The following is a 23,917-nucleotide window of genomic DNA, read 5'->3' as shown; positions in this document are numbered from 1 at the left end:
ATCTTGCCGCTTTAGAAGGTTCACAGTTAGCAGCCTGATCCAAGTTGGGCCCGTGCCATTATGATCATCAAAAGCAGTGGGTTTATCCCCTTAGCTGCGTCATGCTTTGGCCCCTGCCAGGAGCGGGAAGTGGACCTGCTGGTACCCGGCCCCATGCAGGTGGCACCATGGAGGCAACATTCCAGAAGCACCCTCCGTTCTCCCCACTGCACTCTTGAGTTCATCCTGGGGTAATACTTTTTCTCCCTCGTTTGCCATTTGTTTAAACATAATTTCGTTTATGTTGTGTGTGTTCTTGCGCAGGAAATATTACCTCCTGGTTCTCATACGGGCTTTTCTGGATTACATTTGCCATTCATCGGTTTTACGTTCACCACGGAGAGGTATGTCAGCATTTATCGCTCAGCAGCAGAGCAGGCGCCTTCCCATGCGGGGTGGGGGGTGGGGGGTGTGAGCAGTCCGAGCGCTGAGAGGGCTGTGCTTAATGGAGCGTCGGATGGCTTTGTCCTTTAAAAATGCACACCTGGTGCTTCACGTGATGCCACATATAGCGGGGTCGGCAGACTTTCTCCATGAAGGGCCTGGTAGCACATACTTTAGGCTTTCTGATCTCGGTTGTATACTTTTCTTTTTTAACAACCCATTAAAAATGTAAAAACCATTTTCAGCTTATGGGAGGTACAAAAGCAGGCTCAAGAGGATTTGGCCCTCGGGCCATAGTTTGCTGGCGCCTGATCTCTGTAGGCCATCGGCACTGGCAGCATTTGTGCTGATGGGACCTCAGTGGCCGCAGTTAGTGGCACGGTGTCCATTCACTCCCGGCTGAGTGCCATCTTCATCAGGGCTCCCACTCGCTTTTGTAGGGCTCTTAGCCGCGGCCCCGTCGCTCCCATGAGTGGGGCTGCAGTACAGTCCCCACTAGAGCTGAGAGCATGAGCCCAAGTGTGGCTCCAGCCCCGGGAGCCCCCGACTGGTGTTTGTCTGCGTCGGCCTCTGTCTCGAATGGGCCTCTGGCAGAGTTGTGTTGCCGGAGACGCTCTAACTTGCTTTTAAAAGGAAACTGGGCCAAGAAGAGAGGGGTTGGGAAGAAAGGCGGGTAAAATAAAACACATGGAGCTGCCACGGTGCCTGAAGTGATACAGATTCCTTGCAGAAGAGGGTTACTTGTGCTCAAGCTTGTAGAAACTCTCTTTAGGTGTGGATGCCAGAGTTAAACAGCACGTGAGCCAAAGTTCTGGCACGTGCCTTCCAGCCAAGAGGAGGCGTTCCAGGGTGTGCTGGGCGCAGTGACTCATTAGCCCCTCTGCAGGGGCTCTACACCGTCCCACTGCAGTCAGCTCACTGGGCGCTGATCACACCTGTGGATCCCAGCCCCGCCCCCCCGACCGAGGCTCAGGTGTGTCGGGTTGGGTCCAGGGGCCTCCTTCTGGAACGGACCCCGGACTCTGGCAGTGCCAGCTGGCACAGCATCCTCGGGCCACCTGTGAGAAGCACCAGCCAGCCCCTCCTGAGTGTGTGTGTGCTTGGCGTGCACGACGGGTGCCTCACCGCATGCGCTGTAGGACTCAGAAACGTCCCTGACATCACTGTCAGTTAAAAGCAAGAGGAACTAAGTAACCTGTCCCCGAGTTAAGCTCTGATGGAGGGAACCATCCTCGGCCTTGGTCTGTGCGTTGTGAGTCGGCTGGTCATTGTTGAGGAGCTTAACTGCTGCTGAGACGCTGGGATTGAGGGACCTTACGGGTGCTCAGCCTTCAGGGGAGGATGAGCCCCAGAGGGTGGAAGGAACCGTCTCCAGTCAGTGTGGAGCCAGCGTGCCCTCGCCGGCTCACTGTGCCGCAGGCCTCCAGGGTGAGCGTCCCAGGAAGCCTCTGCCTGAGCCCAGCCGGGCCCCCCTAGCCCAGCTCCTCATGCAGAAGGCCTTCTCTGCTCAGTGTCTAGTTGAGCGGACGCGATGATTTAGAAGCTATGCTCTGTACTAGCACAGCATTGTAAATCAACAGTACTTCAACAAGAAAGAAAGAGATGACCGTCCCCTCCCCTGCAGAGGCAGTGTCTCTGGCCAGCTCTGAGGGCGTCCCTCTTCGCTGCCCGTTGTCACACAGTCAGTTGCAGGAAGGAAGACTCTTGTCTAATTTTGGCTCCATAAACAATAAAGTCTTTTCACAAGTGTTTTTGTTTGCCAATTTAAAAAGGCTTATCTTTTACCCCAGGAAGTTTTTAAATGCTAATGGAATCACTGTAAATTCTCAGTAGATCAGAAAACCCTGTTGCTTTATTTGCAGCTGTTTTTCTGACCGGGGCTCTCTGAAGAGCACGATGCAGTCCAGCACGTTAAGCAGAGACGAGGGTGTGCAGCGGGACTTGGAGAACAGCTTGCAGGTCGAAGCCTATGAGAGGAGGATCCGGAGGCTGGAGCAGGAGAGGCTGGAGCTGAGCAGGAAGCTGCAGGGTGGGTGGCGGCGGGGCCTCTGCGGTGGGGTCTGCTCGCCACTGCCGTGGGCCTGCACTCACGTGTGTGTCTCTTTCCCAGAGTCCACCCAGACCGTCCAGTCCCTCCACGGCTCGGCCCGGGCCCTGGGCAGTTCAGCCCGGGATAAGGAGATCAAAAAGCTGAACGAAGAAATCGAACGTTTGAAGAACAAAATAGCAGGTAAGTGTTCTGAAGTCAGACTGCTTAGTCTCTACTCTTGGGCATTCGTCTCTGCCAAGAAAATGTTCAGAGTCCTTTTCATTGGATGGAAAAGCAGGGAAAAAATGTTAAACTTTAGCAAAGCGTTCTGGTGTTTTGTCAGTTTATTTAAAATCATTTCTCCAACTCGCTTAACTCTAATACTATAATGTTATAGTTACAGCTAGAATCGGTTCTTAATATTTTATGCATAAACTCTCAGAATATTCTGCGTTTCTCTATCTTAATTCTCCTCTTTGTCGCCCTAAGACAGAATTGCCATAATTTTCCTTTCTGAAGCTTCCCTCAGTGGCTGTACTCACTTTCCAGTGTTTTAGGTGCTGGTTCTGCTGTCACGACAGTGTGTGTTTTGTGGTTCCTAGGTTATCAGAGCTTCCTGGAGACTCAAGTCACCCTTAAGTCTTAACCCTTTGCCTGACACATGGGTTGCTGTGGCACTTGACTCTCATCTCAAATCAAACCCGAGTCAGTTGCCTTCTCTCTGTTTCCTATCTGGGACCCACTATCCCGATCCAGAAAAGGGCTTCCATTGAGTCCATTACGTACTAAAACCCTCCGGCACCACTCGGCTGCACGGTGCTGGCTCACACAGGGAGCAAGGGCGAGACAGAGAGGTGCGTGCCGCCCTGGGGCTCACGGTCCCGGGGAAGGGTGCGTAGACAGAGGGGCGGAGCCAAGTCTGGTGCGTCTGCTCAGGTGTGCAGGTGGCCATGTGCGTGCCTGAGAGAGAACGTCAAAAAAGCCTCGGGGGCGTTTGGGATTATTAAATAATTCCCTGTCAGTAAGTCAGATCAGAAAAGTTTTGCGCGTAAGGGAATACGCTTTCTTTTCTCTTTTGCTCAGATTCCAATCGGCTCGAGCGACAGCTTGAGGACACAGTGACCCTCCGCCAGGAGCACGAGGATTCCGCGCATCGACTGAAAGGCCTGGAGAAGCAGTACCGCCTGGTGCGGCAGGAAAAGGAGGATTTCCACAAGGTAGGGGCCTCGTTTGTGTGAGAGAGGCTTATGTGATCTTGCAGAGGGTGAGGTTGAGTTCGTGCGTACGTTCGAGGACGTCCAGGCCCCTCGTCTGTGTGCGGGATCCTGGCCCCTGCTGCCGAGGCTCACAAGGAGTGAAACTGGCGCCCGGTTACCGTGGGGCCGCTCGCGGTCGCGGGTGCTCTTCGGCACCTCGGCTGCACGGGCGCACTTTACAGTCACCGTCTTTAACCTCGGACACAGCCTGCTGAGCAGGCGGTATCCCCATGTGAGGGCTGAGGGTTTTCCCTGCGCTGACCCAGCTGGCTCAGGGCGCTTGTCCTCACCCAAGCCAGAGTCCCTGTCCTTCCTGCCCGGCCTGCAGCTGCCTGCAGCTCTGGCCAGGCTTTGCGAAAGAGGCCGTAGCTCCTTCGTGACATTGATTTTCAGTGAGACACGTCCAACTGTGTTCAGACAGCAGTATGTTCACACCAGTGAGGACCGTGTTTCCTAAAGTACACTCGGTTGTTGACCCTGTGGTCGGGGCCTGTTTTCTGAATCGAGCAGGATTTCCGTTCCCCATGGTATCGTACCACCTGCAGGGCTTCGTCTCAGAGGCGCAGGCGGGCGGGAGAAACTTGCAGTGGGCGGGTCCACAGGGGCGTCTCCTCCCTGTGGCGGGAGCTGCCCTGCCGGCCTGCTCAGATCCTGCTGCTTCCGGCCACACGCCAGCAGGTGCCACGGTGACCGAGCCACCCAGTTGTCAAGGGATCGGCTGCAGGGAGGAGCAGATTGTTTTTATACAGTCCTTTACTTTGATTGAAATCTTAAGCATTTTTGTATATAATATGTTCTTTTCTGATTCTGCTGGGTTTAAGTAACTAGATTGGTGACCAGATTCATGCTTCATCTACTTTTGTGATTGTGTGGATGACATAGGGGAGAGGTTGAAATTCCCGAGCCAGACTTGCCTCTGTGAGCAAGCTGCTCACATCATAGGAGGGTCTCACTGGTCTCAGGTGGGCTTCTTCAGGCTGCACTGGGACAAACAAAGGGCTTTTTCCAGGAAGGTCAGTTCTCGGGGCTGTGGCTACAGCCTGTAACCAGATCTGCTGTCACTTTAACCCCTTAATACAGTGGAAGACAGCACTTCTCGCCTTCTAGTCCTTGTTAGGCAAACGTAAACCGTCTGTAATTTAACTCTGTGTGTTCAGCAATTGATTGAGGCTTCCGAGCGGTTGAAGTCCCAGGCCCGGGAACTGAAAGACGCCCACCAGCAGCGGAAGCTGGCCCTGCAGGAGTTCTCAGAGCTCAACGAGCGCATGGCCGAGCTCCGGTCCCAGAAGCAGAAGGTGTCCCGGCAGCTGCGGGACCGGGAGGAGGAGGTGGAGGCGGCCGTGCAGAAGATGGACGCGCTGAGGCAGGAGGCCCGCAGGGCCGACAAGAGCAGGAAGGAGGTAGCTTCTCGGGGCTTCGGGGGACGCTGGTGGGGCGCCTGGGTGATCCCAGTGAAACAGCTTTGGGAGCTTAGGCTGCGTCACGTAAATCACTTGAAAATACAGTGGATCTTAAATTTCCTGTGAAGCCAAGTAGCCGCTTTGCTAAGCGTCTATTTTGTAGCCCTCAGCCCTTGTTCCCTATTTGTGAAGTTATTAAAAGAAGTTCCTATAGTACTAAAATTTTAAAGCAGAATAGAGGGTATTCATGAACAAGAAGTACCATAGAAACACGTCATGATGTGACGCAGCATGGCTTCAGGAGACACGAAGGCTTCTAGGTATGCAACGCCGGCTGCCCCAGAGCAGTGGTCCTGAGACTGGCTTCGGGATCCTTGACACTCAAAAATCACTGAGGGCCCCGAAGGGCTTTTGTTTGTGTGGTTATAGGTCTTAATGTTTACCATGTTAGAAATTAAAACTGAAAAAATGTTCAGTATAACAACAGACTCATTACATGTTAGCATAAATAACATTTTTATGAAAAGTGACCCATTTTTTAAAATACAGTGAGAAGTATGGCATTTTTAAAATGCTTATGCCTTTCTTTAATGTCTGACTTAATAGAAAACACCCGGGTTCTTGTATCTGTTTCTGTATTGTCTGGAGTGGTACGCTTTTTTGTATAATGTACGTCAAGAAAGCCCAGCTCCTAAGGTAGGGACTTAGAAGGGGAACGGCCTTGCAGACCCTAAAAGGGCCTCAGGACCCCACTTTGAACTGCTGCCCGAGGTGATTTCAAACGTTCTGCTACCAACAGGCAACATATTTCCCACAACCCTTCCTTTAAAATTCTGTTAAGGGTTTACTCGGTAAACTGAGTGGGAGGGCCCAGGAGTATATGCTCTTGATCCTTTCGTGTTCAGGGCTCTTTGTCCTTTGGCCTCAAAATGTCTATTTGTTTTCTTTTTACACAGTTGATTTTGCAACCCCAGTACATTTGTAGTTCTAGCCAACTGTAACTCTTTGTAGTGAACCCCTAATTAAGCATGATCATTCCAGTTCTGGGTGAAATGATACTATGTCTGGGATTTGCTTTAAAATGATTGGGGAGTAGCCATGCAGCTGAAGCAGGCCCAGGGTGCTACCTCTTGACGCCGGGTCATGGCACATGGGCTTCATTATACCACTCTATCTACTTTTGTGTATGTTTCAAGTCTTCCATTTAAAAAAAAAATGAATCTGGGACTTCCCTGGTGGGGCAGTGGTTAAGAATCCGCCTGCCAGTGCAGGGGACACGGGTTCAAGCCCTGGTCCGGGAAGATCCCACATGCCGCAGAGCAAATAAGCCTGCGAGCCGCAACTACTGAGCCCGCGAGCCACAACTACTGAAGCCCGCGTGCCTAGAGCCCATGCACCACAACAAGAGAAGCCACTGCAATGAGAAGCCTACGCACTGCAACAAAGAGTAGCCCCTGCTCGCCACAACTAAAGAAAACCCGCGGGCAGCAACGAAGACCCAACACAGCCAAAAATAAATAAGTAAAAAAAAAAAAAAAGAATCTGTATCCTACAGGTATTGGAGTATTTGTTTTCACAAACTGGTATCTCTTCTTGAAATATAGTTTCAAAGTATCAATTTAAATTAGAGTTTAAACTTGTTTTATTACTAAACAGCCATTCCAGTTAAGTCCTGAAGTGTATTTCTCAGCCTTTACTTTGTGATCAAAATCTGATGAAGAGCGAAGAATTACAAGGTTTCGTTCTTTTAGAGTTCCTTCTGGGTAAAGGTCTAGCTGCGGTGGAGCTGGTTTGTGTTGGTAAAAAGCGCTGTTCTTCCTTAGCTGGAAGCTCAGCTCGAGGACGCCGTGGCCGAGGCCTCCAAGGAGCGCAAGCTGCGTGAGCACAGCGAGAACTTCTCCAAGCAAATAGAAAGTGAGCTTGAAGCCCTCAAGGTAGTGCTTGATTAGGTCTTTATTCTTACTGAGAGAGCAGACTCTTATCCTTAGCGGCTGCCGGGCGGGAGTCACCTTAAACGATGCGATTGTCGGGGTCCGACAAGACCCGGCGTGGGGCGGGGGCGGCGGGTGGCCGGGAACGTGATGTGAAAGCTTATGGGAGCTTCTCACCTTTAAAAACCGGGTTCCTTCGTTTCTTTCCTTGTGTAAATGTTTCCGGCAGTTTAGAGTCAGCCCTAGCAAACTGACGCCTCACGCTTTCTCTGTGTCTTGGGGTTTCTAAATTCGGTGGAGTCCGTTTCTGGAAAAGCTTACAGCCCATGTCCTGCTGCTGACAGTGGAAGAGCCGGGCTGGTGGCCCGGGGCCCTTGTCCAGGGCCAGAGGGCAGTGGGGTGGCTGGGGAGGGGCGGGGGAGTGGGGGAGGGCTGTAGTGGCTCCTCATGTGCTTGGCGAGACTTCAGATCCAGGACTCCACTTTCTGAGCCTGGGTTTCCTCATCTGTGAAATGCAGACGATGGGTCTTCTCTCGCCCTCACACCTGGCCCATCCCCCCAGCACACACCCCCGAGGTGTCAGCTTCTCCCCGTCGTCTTTGCTTCCACAGGCAACACCTTTTGCCGAGTCTTGCCCGGACTCGGCGGCCTGTGACCGCGTCTCCCCGTCCCTTTCTGTGCCCTCTGCAGTCTACTATCCACACAGCAGCTTGTTACACCAAAGTCAGAGCTCGTCACGTCGTTAATGTCCTCTGACGGCTTCCCACAGAGCTCGAATAGCCCTGACCTCCTCCCTCGTGCCCCCCGATTCCTCCTGTTCTTCAGACACTTGCAGCTTGTCCCCCCACTCACCTCACTCAGTGCCTCTGCCCTGGCTGAGCCCCCGCCTCCCCCGTGATGAAGACCTTCCTAGCCTGATGGCTCACTTCCCACGTCACCACCCTGTGTGACCCTGTTAGCAGGAGGGTGCCTGGCACACGGTCAGCCCTCCAGAGAACACTGTTGCGTGAATGAACGGACAGCGTGAGGGGACCTTGAGGACCATTCGTGTCAGAGTGCGAGACGGGGCCTCTGGGTCCCAGGCAGATCTGGGCTCCCCCCGTCCCAGGGCAGACACCCCCACCCCCCCACCCCAAAGCCTGCCCTGCAGCTGTTAGAAGGATCGGTGTCCGTCGGCAGGGCAGAGGAAGAAGCGCTTGCAAGTGTCTGCCGTGGTAGGGGTGATGCCTGAGCCTCGAGGAGGGCGCAGAGATTTGTAATTTATTCCAATCTTTATCTTCAGATGAAGCAAGGAGGCCGTGGGCCAGGTGCCGCCTTAGAACATCAGCAGGAGATTTCCAAGATAAAATCTGAGCTTGAGAAGAAAGTCCTGTTTTATGAAGAGGAATTGGTGAGACGCGAGGCCTCCCACGTGCTGGAGGTGAAGAATGTGAAGAAAGAGGTGCACGACTCTGAAAGCCAGCAGCTGGCCCTGCAGAAGGAGGTCCTGGTGCTGAAGGACAAGTTAGAGAAGTCCAAACGTGAGAGGTGAGTCCGCGCAGCCCCGCGGCGCAGAGGCCTCGGGCTGCGCCAGGCCCGGGGAGGAGCGTTGGCAAAGTCAGGAACCCCTAAAACCTCTCCCGCCTTCTCAGGCACAGTGAGATGGAGGAGGCCGTGGGCACAGTCAAAGACAAGTACGAACGAGAAAGGGCGATGCTGCTTGAGGAAAACAAGAAATTAACCGCTGAAAACGAAAAGGTGATTTAAAGGATCTGAACTGTCACTTTGTGGATGCTGTAATTTTTTCGTTCTTGAGTCTTAGAAGTTTGGTATTTTAAGTATTTTAATTTTTAAGTGAAGTAATATGTTTGATCTTTTAAATGGGATGTTTTCATTTGGTTACAAGCTGCTAATTACCTGAAACCAGTAGCTCTAATCACTTTGATGTTAAGATTTGTATTGAAATGTGACTTAAGTTAGATACGATCAGAAAGTCCACATTGGAAACTTCGTTTGGGAAACTCTCATAACGATTAAAGAAAACTTTCAAAATTCAAAAGAACTTGTAGTTTTCATAATGCTAAGGATGCCCAGTAACGAGTTGTGTGTTACAATTGTTTAATTTCAGCTTTGTTCCTTTGTGGATAAACTGACAGCTCAGAACAGACAGCTGGAGGATGAACTGCAGGATCTGGCAGCCAAGAAGGAGTCGGTTGCCCACTGGGAAGCCCAGATCGCGGAAATCATTCAGTGGTACGTGCACGGCGAGCCCCGCGGTGCGGCCCAGCTGGCGCCCCCATCACGGTTTCCCCAGCTGCCACCTCCTCCTCCACACCTCACACTGTGTCTCTGAGGTCTAACCCTACAGATCTCGCCTGTTTCCCCCAAGTCGGTACCGTCTGGGGGCAGCAGTTCTGTCCAGTGATCATGACATGGGACTGAAGGTGGCGAAACAGCACCACCAAGTCCCCGAGGGTGTGGGTCGTGCTGGCCCGCCCCACGTGTCCTGGCTGAAACGGAGGCAGAGCCTCTGGGAAGCACGGCTGCACGAAGGCCCAGGAGCCCCAGAGAGCGAGCTGGGACTGGCCTCCCCTAACAGGGTGTGGGCTCGTCACGGGTGACGGGGGGTGACATGGCATTGGGCCGCCATGTCCTGAGGAGGGGTGGTGGGCGCCTCTGGCTCATGGGATGGCCGTTCCCCTCCAGGGTCAGCGACGAGAAGGATGCCCGGGGCTATCTTCAGGCCCTGGCTTCGAAGATGACCGAAGAGCTCGAGGCGCTGAGGAGCTCCAGCCTGGGCTCAAGGACACTGGTAGGTCTGGGTCTGAAATGCACACTTCTGTTGCTGGGGGATCATCGGTGGCTCCAGATGTGAACGTGCAGGTAATTCAGTGACGTGAGAGGTTTCTGTGTGGCTAGCATCTTGTCGGGCATCAGGAGATCACAGATTACTTTGATACCATTCATTCATTTAGCAAATCACTGTTGAGTAGCAGGCTCTGTGGCGCAGTCTTAACTTAGCAGGACAGGATTCCGCCGTCGAGGAGGTTTGCTTTATTAGTGTGTAGATCTGTCAGTCTGTCCAGCAGTCTGTGTGACTCTGAGCGCTGGGCTGGTGGTGCCGGTCCCCATGCAGCAGCTCGCGCCCCCTTCTCTCCTCCAACATTTACCCTTGTTAAAATACGCATGTGTGAGTTACTTTGTGAATAATTTACAGAGTAAGAGTAAAGGTGAAGAGGAACAAAACTTCATTAGGATTCTGGCTAGAATTAAACTTAGTGAACGCACAGTTTTATTCCATGTTTTCCTGGTTTGAAGGTATATTTACCAAGGTGGGGGGGCCAGTACTTTCGAGTGGACTGAACTGCTGGCCCTCATCCCACAGGGCCTGGAGTACATGCGGCTTGTAGACGCCGAACCTCAGGAGTCCGTCTCTGATAGGTTCCAGCTCATCCTTGACCTCTCGCTGTTCTTGAGCTTCCGTCACCAAAACACAATACATTTTTTGTTTTGTTTTTATTTATTTATTTATTTATTTATTTTTGGCTGTGTTGGGTCTTCGTTGCTGTGTGCGGGCTTTCTCTAGTTGAGGCGAGCAGGGGCTACTCTTGGTTGTGGTGCACGGGCTTCTCATTGAGGTGGCTTCTCTTGTTGTGGAGCATTGGCTCTAGGTGCGCGGGCTTCAGTAGTTGTGGCTCTAGAGCGCAGGCTCAGTAGTTGTGGCGCACGGGCTTAGTTGCTCCACGGCATGTGGGATCTTCCTGGACCAGGGCTCGAACCTGTGTTCCCTGCATCGGCAGGTGGATTCTTAACCACTGTGCCACCAGGAATGTCCAGAACATAATACTTTTGAAAATACGGACAGCTTATAATTTTATTGAATGAAAAAATACCGCTGTGTTCTTTGCTCCATGATTGGAAAACATTTTCATTTTTACATTTATAAACACCAATTAGAATGAGCAGTAAATTTTTTTGTTTCTATTTTTTTCTTTTCTTCCAGTCATGTTTACAAGGACACTGGCATTTATAAACTGCATTAAATAAAGTTTGTACACAAACCTCACAAAAGATGAAAGAATATGTTCTTTTAGCAAAATGGGATTGTTGAGATTCCTTTTTTTTTAAATTTATTAGTTTTTGTCTGCATTGGGTCTTCGTTGCTATGCACAGGCTTTCGCTAGTTGGAGCGAGCGGGGGCTACTCTTCGTTGTGGTGTGGTGGCTCCTCTTGTGGCAGAGCATGGGCTCTAGGCACACAGGCTTCAGTAGTTGTGGCACGTGGGCTCCAGAAGTTGTGGCTCGCGGGCTCTAGAGCACAGGCTCAGTAATTGTGGCTCACGGGCTTAGTGGCTCCGCGGTATGTGGGATCTTCCCGGACCAGGGATTGAACCCATGTCCCCTGCACTGGCAGGCGGATTCTTAACCGCTGCACCACCAGGGAAGCCCCCGTTGAGATTCTTGTTGCAAAATACCGTGTGGATAGTTCTTCGTGTTGAAGGACTAACTGGATGAGAATGTCCTTAGAAGTGTGTTGTCTGTTCACTTATCCATTCTTGAGAAACTTCCTCTAGGATGTGGTCCCCTGAGCCTCCTCTCAGCTTATCGGTCCCGCTGTCACCGCTAGATGGAGCCCTGCCCTGCTCTTCCATATCCTCTTCTGCTTGTGAGCCATCTCTCTCTCTCCGTTTTCTCTTTCTTGTTACGGAGGAAAAATGAAGAATTCTTAACCATGTTCAGTGAAAGTCTAAAAAAAAGTCTACAAGATAATCTCTTCAGATTTCTCTTACGCTCTTGGAAGTCGGTGAGATACATCAGGCAGCTCAGTAAGAAACTGGAGGAATGCTGTCCTCAAGCTGGTTTATTTCACTGTGGCTTCAGCCTTCTAGTTCATTACATCATTCTTCCTTTCTGTTATTATTTTAGTCTTTTATCATAGGTAGGAATAATTGATGAGTAATGACATAGTTACTAAGATGATGAAATAGCAAAATGTTTCAAGATGTAGGAAAAATAAGATAACTGTGATCCTAGAATGTAACTTAAATTTGTAGAAGAGTGTAGTGGAGCCCTGTAGATATTACACTATAGGATCAGTTTTATTCTTAAAGAAAAAAAAAAACCCGTAAATTTTATTCTTTAGAAGACCTCTAAGAAAGAAGTCACAAAACTAAAATTGGATCCCATGGACTTTAATAACATCTGAGAGTTGATACTTAAATGTAATAAAAGCTTAAGATTCAAAGAAGATGAATTACTTATTTGTTAGCATTAATTTTGTTAAACAAGTAAATAGCTTAAGAATGTATTTTTAATATTTGAACCGATCTCTACAGGATCCCCTTTGGAAAGTTCGCCGTAGTCAGAAGCTGGACATGTCTGCACGCCTGGAACTGCAGTCAGCTCTAGAGGCGGAGATCCGGGCCAAACAGCTCGTCCAGGAGGAGCTGAGGAAGGTCAAGGACATGAATCTCTCCTTTGAAAGGTGCCTGTGGGGCCTTGGGCCACCCGGGGGCTGGCACTTAGTCAGTGTTCAGTTAGACCTGGGTGCATGGGTATGTGTGAGCACTTCACCTCCTGGGGGCTGTGCTTAATAGTGTTTTCAGGAAAAAATGAGAGCATGAGAGTCTGCAGTTTTGAAGTGTGTGAACAGGGGCACTTGTCATGCCTGCCCTGCCGCTTTCCCAGGCACCTGGGTTAAACAGCGCCCACCCCGACCCCTCGCCAAAATCTTGACACTCTCTGAGCCAGCACAGAGATGACTTGAGCTCTGGGCCCTTAAAGCTGTTTATTTTTTATTTTAGCAAACTAAAGGATTCCGAAGCCAAGAATACAGAATTATTAGAAGAAATGGAAATTTTGAAGAAGAAGATGGAAGAAAAGTTTAGAGCAGATACTGGTAAATTAGAATCAACACGTCTGAATTTTTTTTTTTTAATTTATTTTTGGCTGCATTGGGTCTTCGTTGCTGTGCGCAGGCTTTTCTCTAGTTGCTGAGAGTGGGGGCTACTCTTCATTGCAGTGCGTGGGCTTCTCATCACGGTGGCTTCTCATTGTTGCGGAGCATGGGTTCTAGGCACGTGGGCTTCGGTAGTTGTGGCTTGCGGGCTCTAGAGCACCAGCTCAGTAGTTGTGGCTCACGGGCTTAGTTGCTCCACGGCATGTGGGATCTTCCCGGACCAGGGCTCGAACCTGTGTTCCCTGCATTGGCAGGTGAATTCTTAACCACTGCACCACCCAGGGAAGCCCCTGAATTATTTAAATATAAACCTTTTTTAATGAAATGGTTTTATTTTAGATTTCATTTCTTTTAGGTTTAATAGTTTTTAGTTACGTAAAGAAAGCACTTAGCATAATTCCAAAGTCCAAATTCTGAAGTAGAGTTTGTTCAAAGATGCGTTCTCCAAAGGTAGCCACAGTTTTTGGTTTATTCTTCCTTTGTTTCACCTTGAAAATATAAAGCAAATACCTGTACCTGTATAATTAGACAGTTGTGTCCCCCATGACTTCCCAAAGGCCTGCCCTGCTCTGTTTTCTGTGCTCAGGCGAGGCCACAGCCCTCAGCTGGTCCTGGACCCTTTGCCCAGCACAGCACAGCACCCTGCTGGGTGTTGGGCTGTTCTGATCTCTTGCTATCACAAGAGTGCTGCGGTGAGTAGCCGTGTGCATATAGCGTTTCCTATTTCTGTCCGTGTGTTTTGGGGATAGGTTTCCAGAAGTGGGATTGCCAGTCATAGGTTAAGCATGCATACACTTAGCCTCAGCAGTGCTGGATTCTGCTCCAATGCTTGTGCGTTTGTGTCTCCACCACAGTGCAGGCGAGGGTTCCTGCCCCAGAGCCTCGCCCACAAAGTGTGATCTTACTCTGAATGGGTGAGAAGTAGCACCACATTTGCATTTTTTCTTATTATGAGCAAGGTTGCACATCTTTCCATATGTTTGAGGGCTATTTGTATTTCTTATTCTGGTGACTTATGTATCTGTGTTTTCTGCCCATTTTAAAAAATTCAGGTTGTGGCTTTTTCTTAATTTTTAGAAGCTTTTTATATATTGAGGACTAGAACCTTTTGTTTGACAGAAGTTGCAAATATTTTTCCTAGTTTGTCTTTTGTCTTTGTTTATGATGGTTTTTTGCTGTTGTTGTTTTTTTTGTTTTGCCAAGTGTAAGGTGTTTTTATTGTTGTTTTTTTAAATTTTTGTGTGTCAAATTTATCATTTTTTTCCCTTTTTTTGAGTCACAGGGCAATACCCCCAAGTCCCCAGTTGCTCAAGTAATTCGCCCATGTCTTCTTTTGATGCTTGCATAGTCTCACTTTTAACATTTAGATTACTGACCTATCTGGAATTTACTATGACGTACAGTTTGAGGGGCGGACCCCGTTTTATCTTTTTCCCGTGGCTAGTTAGTTGTCCAGTACCAGTTATTAAAAAGTTCCCCTCGGGCTTCCCTGGTGGCGCAGTGGTTGAGAGTCTGCCTGCCAATGCAGGGGACACGGGTTCGTGCCCTGGTCTGGGAAGATCCCACATGCCGCGGAGCAGCTGGGCCCGTGAGCCATGGCCGCTGAGCCTGCGCGTCCGGAGACTGTGCTCCGCAACGGGAGAGGCCACAACAGTGAGAGGCCCGTGTACCGCAAAAAAAAAAAAAAAAAAAAAAAGTTCCCCTTGTTACTGATTTCAGATGTGGGTCTTATCATAGCTGAGATTTAATTACCGTGGGCACTGGGGGCTGTTCCTGGATTTTCTCCCCTGCTCATTGTCCATGGGCAAGACCCCCCGATTCTAATTGGAGAGGCTTTAATGAATCTGCTTTAGTATCTGGTAGCTCTCCTCCCCCAACCCACCCCCTCATTTTTAGAGATTTCCGGATAGTCTAACTCGGTTACTCTCTCAGATTTGTCATTTAACTGACAGAGAATTGATATCACGATGACACTGAGTCTTTGCATCTTAAATTTTTTACCTTGACTGGTCTCGTTTTGTTCTTACAGGACTCAAACTTCCAGATTTTCAGGATTCTATCTTTGAGTACTTCAACACTGCACCTCTCGCTCATGATCTGACGTTTAGGGTAAGTAATTATTGTTTTAAAGTGACAGATGAATTGATGACAAGTTAGAAATCGCTTACTGTGATTTGACTACCTGCAGGGCCGCAAGCCCACGGTACATTGGCCCCAGGCAGTTCAGCTCAGCTGTGCCGACCCTGTAGTTGACCAGGGGCTAAACGTGTATGGTTGGAAGCAGTTAGGGTGTTTGAGGCGCTCACAGAGAGGCCCCTCAAGTTAGGTGGAGGGTAAGAGAGTGCTTGGCATCTTCCGGGAGGAAGTCCACACCGGCCTCTGCCTGTGTGCTGAGTGTTTCAGGCAGTTTTTAAACCACAAGTTCTCACGCTGAAGAACGAGCCGGTCGTGTTCCCGTGTCAGTGTGGTGCAGCCTTGCCGGGGCGGAGGTGGGTGGCTTGGAAGAACAGTCCCGCCCGGGCCCCTGTTGCGGTCCTGGGGCTGGAGTTCATCGCCTCTGCTCAGGGAGACCCGCCCCGCACGGGAGGAGCCCAGAGCAGCCCCTGCAGCTTGGGGAGCGGCTGCTGGTCTGAGTGGATCCCGCTTCCCTCATCTTCCGCTGTGCATTCTTCACGTCACTCTGTGGAGCGGGATGGTCTCTGCAAAACTGCAGGGATGGGCCCTTCCCAGCAGCCCTGTAAAGGAAGCCGCACCAGGAAGCTAGTGAAGGGAGATCTCATTAATGGGACTTCTGATGTGTTTGCCGTTGCTTTTGTTTTCTAACTTTTTATTAGAAAATTTTAAACCTGCAGGAAAGTTGAAAGAATAGTACAGTGAACATATGTATCTCTCACCTGGCATGTTGCTGCACTTGCTTTCTCTCTCTCTCTCTCCACACGCACATGGACCTTTTTCCCCTGAGCTATTTGAGTGTGGGTTGCAGGCATCATGACCCCTAATACACTCAGTACTCCAGCGTTTCTTTCCTGAGTTGAAGATGTTCCCCTGCGTATCCACAGTGCCGTTACCACGCGGGGATGGTTTGCACTGATGCTGCAGCGCACAGCTGCCTTCCCTCCAGCTCAGGAGCCAGAGCTCGTGTCTCTTTGGTCTCCTTTAATCTGGAGCCGTGCCGCTGTCTCCCCCGCCCCCCACTTTGTTTTTTATAGCATTGATTCTTGTAATGTCCAGACCAGTTATCTTGTAGAAGGCCCTCCACTCTTCCTCTTGATTAGATGTGGGTTGAACATCTTGATGTGAACTCTGCACGGGAGATGGTGTGTTCTCCCCGTGAGCGGAGGCCAGTTTGCTGTGCACTGGGGACGCTAAGCTTCTTGACCCTTAGGTGGAGGTGGTGTCTGCCAGACGAGACGCCACCCCGGGAAGGGCCCTGGGAGCAATCAGCGGTCACCGTGGGTTAGCGGACGACTGTGATCCTTGCCTAGATCAGTTGTTAGAAAATCCAGGTGGATCTGTATTGCCCCCACCATTCTGGGCACACACCTGTTTACATTCACCTGTCAAGAGGGTTCAAATTTGTGATGCTGCCTTTTCCCTGAAGTCCTCAGTTTTTAAGAGTCAAATACATGCAACCGCTCACACCCGTGGTACGTACAGAACCTGTCGCGGCCCATCCTGGTGCCTTCTCCTGGCCCTGCACAGCCAGACACCGTCGTCGGGGCAGGTACAGACTCCCGAGAAGCGAAGACTGGGGTTGTTAACGGTGGGGGGAGGGGGGCGGACAGCAGTGACTTTTCTGTAAAACTAGTGGACAGCGTAGCGATCCATGTGGCGGCAGGTGGTTTCTGACTCAGGCCTTGCATCTCCATGGGCGGCCAGCGGAGCGGTTTCAGCGTGGCGGCCGAGGTTCTGACCTCTGTGCAGCCAGCACCCCTGCCATTTTCATGCTTCAGTCCTTCACTACCCTGTGATTTAAGTAGGAAGGACATTTACTCATGGAAAGAAAACAATCCTTGGTCGGAGTCTGAGTGTGCTAGGAGGGTTTCCAGACATGAGAAATGTCTGACTGAAGCTTCTCTTCTCCTTTCCCCGTATTAAGCTTGCTGTTTATACTAGAAATGTTTGCCACAATGAGTGAATCAGTACATTTTCACGCACGTTTTTACTGGGCGGGAACGATGGTGTCGTTCCTCCCGCCTGTCGCAACCGAGGGCTGTGTCTCCTCCTCCTCTCTGCCAGCCTCTTGGGAAGCAGGAAGTCGCTGCCGGCGCCGGCTCCCGGCGCTCTTCACTCACGGCAGCAGAGCGGCACTGAATGCGCACCTCTCCTCCTCCTTCATTTGCATCCTTTTGATTAATTAACCAACGAAATGAAACTAGTGGGGCTGTTACACGGCTAAAATTAAATTACTTAATGTTCTTTTGCCCTTCGTTTATCTAAAGATGGAACTGTAACTCATTTAACATACCTTATTTATGGGAGAAGCTTGCTTATATTTGTAGCTAATTGATCTAGCCTTTCCCTTGTGAGTTTGCTTACAAATTCAAATATCGGAGTACACAGTTGTGCATGTGTTTTTTGTGTATGTGCGGCCTTCCCATCTGAATTTGGCTCCTTAGTCAGCAGCCTAATTAATTCCAGCCATTGGAAAGTGTTTCTCTGATTTGGTTCAATGGGATTTCGATTTGGAACACAAGATAACAGCTGTAAACTGCTCTTGTAGGTACCTACCCAGCTACTTCTGTGTCACATTTATGAAGCTTTGTAAACTGTATACGTGCATCTGTGTAAATCCTAATTGCTGGTGATGAGGAAATGTTAGTATCAGGAGCACTCATGAATGTGAAGTCATTTTTAGGTGGTTTTAGAATGCAGCTTGAGCTTCAAATTGTGGAAGTAAATTGGGAATCTTGAGTTATCAGAACAGAACATTGCTTCCCTGTGTCATAAAGCTTCCAGGGAAATTCCTACTTCTGGTCACAGGTCCATAGACCTTTTTTGACGTTAGTATTTTTTCTCGATCCCTGAGTTGAGGTTATGGAGCACGTGGCTACTTGATCTTAGGGCTCCTGCGTACAGAGTAAAATCACTGCTGAGTGACATCAGAGGGTTGGCAGCTCCCGTTCCTGCCCTTAAATGGCTGGGGCCGGAGGATGGGGGGATCCGGGCTGCAGTTGGAGGGTGAGACCTTTGGCGATCGTTGTGACTTGTCAGAGTCCACCCTCCCACGTGGTCGCCACCCCAGCCTTAGAACGCCGGGGGCAGAAGCCTCGGAGAAGGTAGGACAGCTGTGAGTGAGGTGGGGTCCGTGGCGGGGCGTCCCAGGACTAAGGACCGGTGCTGGGACCTTAGGTCCCCAAGGAAATGCACTTTTTAAATAAAGAACATGTAGTTACAGTCTAAATTCTGCAGAATAAGCTCTTTTATTCCCACAGTATTTCTCTGCCTTTGTTTTCACAGACTAGCTCAACTAGTGAGCAAGAAACACAAGCTCCAAAGCCAGAGGCGTCCCCACCAGTCTCTGTGGCCGCAAGCACAGAACAGCAGGAGGTGAGAGTATTGCCCTGTTGACGCCCCGAGAGCCCTGGGGTCTGCCCCCTGCCCCCACGTCCACGCGCCTCGCGGGCCCTCGAACAGAAGCTGCCCTGATGGCCTCACAGCTTGTCACTCGAAGCCCGGCTTGTGTTTGAGAATTACTGTCAGTGCATCAGCCAGATGAGGGCTGTTTTGACAGGTGTCTCAACAATGTAGTAAATTAAAATGCAGGACTGCTCATTATTAATCAGTTGTGCTGTGTAAGAGGCGTGCTGAGCTAGGACAGTGCTCACCTGTCCACGCTTGTCCCCCAGGATGTGGCTCGGGCCCCTCAGAGGCCACCCACCGTGCCGCTGCCCACCACACAGACCCTCGCTCTGGCGGGACCAAAGGTAGGAGGGACCTTGCTCTTCCCCGGGGGGCCTTCTCGGATTTAGACGACTTTTGTGTAAATAAGACGAACTTAGTATTTTCACGTACACAGTAATGTTTTGTTCTGAGTAGCGTGTAATCCAGAAAACATTAGGACCCTGTGTTTTCTATACTTTTAAAAAAAATATATTTAATTAATTTGTTTGTTTATTTTTGGCTGCATTGGGTCTTCATTGCTGCGCGCGGGCTTTCTCTAGTTGCAGCAAGCAGGGGGCTACTCCTCTGTGCAGTGCGCAGGCTTCTCATTGTGGTGGCTTCTCGTTGCAGAGCACGGGCTCTACGTGCACGGGCTTCAGTAGTTGTGACACACGGGCTCAGTAGTTGTGGCTCACGGGCTCTAGAGCGCAGGCTCAGTAGTTGTGGCGCATGGGCTTAGTTGCTCCGCGGCATGTGGGATCTTCCAGGACCACGGATTGAACCCGTGTCCCCTGCATTGGCAGGCGGACTCTTAACCACTGCGCCACCAGGGAAGCCCCCTGTGTTTTCTTGATTAAACCAGTGAGACATGAATACATTTTAATTGGCTGATTTCAGAGTTTAACTTCCCCGGCCCTCTGTCTTCATTCCCCAGACCGCATTTCCTAGTCCACTGGTAACCATTCTGTGCTCAGTGTCCATTAAGTCCCTTCTCCACATTTGTTCCCATTTATCTGGCTGCACTTTGAGCCTCAGAGAACCACGTGGTTTATGGGAGGCACTTCTTCCTCAGCGTGAATGGAATTCTGCTCAGTGTGCGGCTTTGTAACTTGTCATTTTCGTAAATGTATCTTGGAGAGCTGTGCCATCAGTACGCACGGGTTCAGTGTACGTCATGGCTTCGAGGTGTGACAGGGCCCTGGTTTCAAGCTTAGCAGGTGTCTGGCCTTACTAGATGTTTTTTTTTCTTTAACGTAGACATGGTCTTTTTTAAGGCTTCAGTCACAGACAGCCATGCCAGCTAGAGATAGGGGGCTTGATTTTGTTTGAGACCAGCTAACGGCTTGGCTTTTGGACTACGATTCTCGTGGAGTCAGGGATCAGACTGCTCTCGGGATTTTGTGTTGGTTACTCCCTTGCTTCCTACAAATGGTTCCACATCTTCACGTGCCCCTGAAATGAATCCTTTCATTTGCCGTGTTAAGCTTCATGAACGCTAGCTGGGCTTCTCATTCCATTGTCCGTGGCGTTCTGTGTCTGTTCTTCCGACAAGGAGCATTGGGTCTTTCCAGACTCTTGCTGGGAGGAACAAGCTGCTGTGGGTGGCAGCCCACTCCAAAGCATGACCCAGGCCAGCCCCGGAGCCTCTGGCAGGCAAGGGGCTCGAGTCACCACGGCGCCCCAGCCCGGCCAGCGTCGCTGGTGTGAGCAGCGAGGGTCCTCACTGAAGGCCGCACGTGTGGACTCATTTTCTGGCTCAGGCTCCGTGCGTGTGGGGTCACGCCGGGAGCCGCGCACGTCGTGGTGAAAGCGTGTGGCTCAGCTTTTCTAGGGCGCGCTCCAGTTGCTGGAACGCTTGGTTACAAGCAGACATGTCCCCGGTCCCCACCGCCCGTGTCTCACCACCTTGACCTTCTTCCTGCAGCCGAAAGCGCACCAGTTCAGCATCAAGTCTTTCTCCAGCCCCACGCAGTGCAGCCACTGTACCTCCCTGATGGTGGGGCTGATCCGCCAGGGCTACGCCTGCGAGGGTGAGTGCGGCCTGCGAGCCAGGAGGGGCCGGGCGTGGGGGTCACGGTGAAGGCCGGCAAGGCCAAGGGCAGCCTAGCTGTGAGGGGCCCAGGGCACGTGCTCCTTCTCTGGCTTTACAAGTGCTCCATGAAGGTCTCTGAGTTGAGATCATGCTGCAGTGGACAGCGCGCTGCTCTGGGGCGACCAGGGTGTCTATTGGTCCTTGTTTGTTACAAAATGTAACATCCACGTCCTGTCCACATCCATTCTCCAAGATGAGGAAAAGCAGAGAGTAAAAAGAACTTTACGATCTTCCACTATCAAGTCATTTAGAGATAAGCACCACTGTCTGGTCTCTTTTCTGCTAGTTTGTCACTGTTCGCATTTTAGGCCTCTGTGTTGTGCTCTCGCCCTGTGCTGGGGCTGGGCAGTCATGCGTGGCCAGCCGAGGTCCCACAGTGAGAAGTGTGACGAGCCTGGGGCCGGAGCCCCCGAGCACAGGCGCCAGCCCCCCAGCGGGTGCTAGTGAGCGTGTGGAAAAGTTGCTCGATGCCAGCGTACCCTGAGCGTTTGTGGGAACTGCTCTAAAAACTGTTTCCTTCTTGGGGTGCCACGCACGTCTGAGGCACCTGCTGCTTTGGGGGCGCAGGCCTGACAGTGTGTTCTGTGCTTCCGCAGTGTGCTCGTTTGCCTGCCACGTGTCTTGCAAGGACAGCGCTCCCCAGGTGTGCCCCATACCCCCCGAGCAGTCCAAGCGGCCTCTTGGTGTGGACGTACAGAGAGGCATAGGAACGGCCTACAAGGGCTACGTAAAGGTAGGACGTTCCCCCCACTGCCTGCCCAGGCAGGCGACCCAGCCTGGTGGCCCACGGCCAGCCCAGCTGCCCTGGAAATCGGTCCCTTTGCTGCATGAAGCGACCCACGTGCCGGTCCTGGGAGCCCTCCGGTCCTGGGAACCCTCCCCTCCTGGGGTCCTGAGGACCGCCCCCCCCAGAAACACACTCAGCATCAGCCGGGGCCTCTCGTCCCCATCTCCTGGGCTGATGCGCTTAAGGTTTCAAAGCCAAGTGCCATTTGAAGGCACTGCACCCGGCCCAGCATTCCGCGCTGCTCCCCGTCTGCTGTGCACACACCCATTCGTTGAGCTGTCTGCACTGTCCCCTGTGTCACCTGTCATGGGCAGAGCCCCTCCCCAGCACTGCCCGAGTCATCCTGGACCCAGACCGAGCTCTGCCGCTGGCCTGGACTGGCCGTGCAGCAGCTAGGAGTGGACCACTGCACAGCAGCCGCCTCCAAGAAGTCTCCTGGGCCTGCCACCTCCACTTCCTGCTGCCCGGCCGTGTTGCGGTCGGCACCCCGGGCCCAGAGGAACATGGTTCCTTTGATCTGCAGGTCCCCAAGCCGACCGGGGTGAAGAAGGGCTGGCAGCGGGCCTACGCGGTGGTCTGTGACTGCAAGCTCTTCCTGTACGACCTGCCCGAGGGCAAGGCCACCCAGCCTGGCGTCGTGGCCAGCCAAGTCCTAGACCTCAGGTCGGTGCGGCGTAGTCTGTCCTCGTTCTAGGAGGTTTACCTGGCTTATATATCTGAGAATGAGAGTTGGTTGTCTGGTAGCCTTTAACCCCATTTCTACCTTCACGCCCTTAATTATTGGGCAGCTCCAAAAACAGGTGCCTGCTAGAAACTTTCCTGCTGTGAATGTTGTTGCCCTGAAAGATTTGCCAAATAGGCATCTAATAAGAAAACTACATACCCAAGAACAAGTAGAAAAGACCCCAGAGACACATTGCACAGCCTGAGGTAGTCTGTGCTCTGTCTTCGTGAGCCCTTGTCTTCGTGTGGCCACAGCGTTTGCTGAGTGGCACCGTCTCTTAGGGCTTCCATCTCTAGTCAGATGCCTTCCTGCCATCCACATACAAAAAGGCACAGCACCCTTCCATCCCCACCACCTCTTTAACTCTCTGAGATGGACATGTTAGCAACGTCGTGAGGTACGAGGGTTGTTGGGAAGATTAATTAAGCAAGTGAATAAACAGGGTGTGCTTAGCTCAGAGCCTGGCGGGCGGAGCTGTTGTCACTGCTGCCACGTCCTCTCCTCACAAGGTGGAGCGCCCGTCCCTGTCACCCACCCCCATGTCACACGGTATGGCACCTGTCCGGGGCTAGGGCCTGGCCTGGAGCTTCATTCTCCAGCATCAGTATTTGGGGGACCCACGGGGCAGGGGTGAACAGCTGGGCGCCTGCGATGTGGAAACGTCCCAGGGTGGTCCTGCTCACCCCTCGCACCCAGGTGTGCCCTGGCCCAGCAGTGACGAGACCACCGGCAGGTGTCCCGAGGCGTAACGCTGCTCGTAGCCCAGGGTTTAGAGCGAACTGGAGGTGATTCAGTGGTTATCTCAGCACATTTTATTCCCGTTTATAGCCAGGTACAGGCCAAAGCAAAGATGTGGTGTGTTAGTACTTGTGGAACAGTCTGGCACAGTATAGAACAGTGCGACTCAGGAAGGTGGTTTTATTCTCAGTCATCCCTAATCATTGAAACGAATGCAAGATTCTTGCCTTTTGTTTGTTGGCTTTGTCATTATAAGCATTTTCTTATCCTGGTGGAGGCAGGAGCCTCCCTTGTATTCTAGAAAGTATCCTTTCTCATACCTTCCTAAAGGGTGGAGGGACAGGGTCCTGTGTGTGTGTCTCTTTTCCGATACTCTGAATGTGTTATTTCTTACCAGAGATGAAGAGTTCTCTGTGAGCTCAGTCCTGGCTTCAGACGTCATACACGCTTCACGCCGAGATATTCCGTGTATATTCAGGGTATGTTTTCTTTCCAATTTTTTAGAGACATTTCATTAATGATAAAAAGTCCGTAGGGGGATTTCCCCGGCGGTCCAGTGGTCCAGTGGTTAAGGCTCCACAGTTCCCCTGCAGGGGGCACGGGTTCAATCTCTGGTCGGGGAACTAAGATCCCGAATGCCACGTGGTACGGCAAAAAAAAAAAAAAAAAATCCATGTGGTTAAAATAAAAGGACTGTTGTGAGCATTTCCTTGTCTTGTAGCAAGGGGCTCGCGCACATCCAGAGCAGACCTCCCGTTTCTCCAGATCCTTCACACCTGTCGATGTGTCCCGTGTCCCCCGTCCCCCTCCCCGTACTGGGTAACAGACCCTCTCTGCGCACGGCAGAGCCCTGTCTCCCCGGCGTCAGGCCCTCCCGCTCCGTCATCCCTCCTCGGTCTGTGTCCCGGCTGCTCCAGTCCAGTGCACTAGATGCTGGAGGCCGACACACGGTTGGCTACACATGAAATGGACCCTTCAGCCTCCCTCCTGAGGACT

The 23,917-nt window shown here is 51.4% G+C and overlaps 1 protein-coding gene across 2 annotated transcripts in view; it reads left to right on the top strand.

Moving 5' to 3' along the window:
* Positions 1 to 23,917, top strand: part of CDC42BPB (CDC42 binding protein kinase beta) — a gene marked incomplete at both ends in the record, with an annotated part of 111,250 nt that overhangs the window by 74,151 nt on the left and 13,182 nt on the right. Inside the window, 19 exons of one of the 2 annotated variants that reach the window (XM_079699260.1) lie at positions 304 to 383; positions 2,286 to 2,452; positions 2,534 to 2,653; positions 3,536 to 3,669; positions 4,866 to 5,108; positions 6,932 to 7,042; positions 8,322 to 8,566; positions 8,671 to 8,776; positions 9,147 to 9,271; positions 9,725 to 9,830; positions 12,354 to 12,502; positions 12,822 to 12,916; positions 15,006 to 15,085; positions 18,437 to 18,526; positions 18,826 to 18,903; positions 20,505 to 20,610; positions 21,269 to 21,405; positions 21,983 to 22,122; positions 23,319 to 23,400. In XM_079699260.1, coding sequence (XP_079555386.1) covers positions 304 to 383; positions 2,286 to 2,452; positions 2,534 to 2,653; positions 3,536 to 3,669; positions 4,866 to 5,108; positions 6,932 to 7,042; positions 8,322 to 8,566; positions 8,671 to 8,776; positions 9,147 to 9,271; positions 9,725 to 9,830; positions 12,354 to 12,502; positions 12,822 to 12,916; positions 15,006 to 15,085; positions 18,437 to 18,526; positions 18,826 to 18,903; positions 20,505 to 20,610; positions 21,269 to 21,405; positions 21,983 to 22,122; positions 23,319 to 23,400 — 2,394 coding nt within the window. The remainder of the gene's footprint in view (positions 1 to 303; positions 384 to 2,285; positions 2,453 to 2,533; positions 2,654 to 3,535; positions 3,670 to 4,865; positions 5,109 to 6,931; positions 7,043 to 8,321; positions 8,567 to 8,670; positions 8,777 to 9,146; positions 9,272 to 9,724; positions 9,831 to 12,353; positions 12,503 to 12,821; positions 12,917 to 15,005; positions 15,086 to 18,436; positions 18,527 to 18,825; positions 18,904 to 20,504; positions 20,611 to 21,268; positions 21,406 to 21,982; positions 22,123 to 23,318; positions 23,401 to 23,917) is intronic. The other variant, XM_079699261.1, reaches the window with a different exon arrangement.

Source organism: Hyperoodon ampullatus (assembly GCF_949752795.1).
Source record: "Hyperoodon ampullatus genome assembly, chromosome: 3".
NCBI classification, from domain to species: domain Eukaryota; kingdom Metazoa; phylum Chordata; class Mammalia; order Artiodactyla; family Ziphiidae; genus Hyperoodon; species Hyperoodon ampullatus.
The sequence above is the reverse complement of the archived record's forward strand: the minus strand, read 5'-3'. Positions and strand labels throughout refer to the sequence as shown.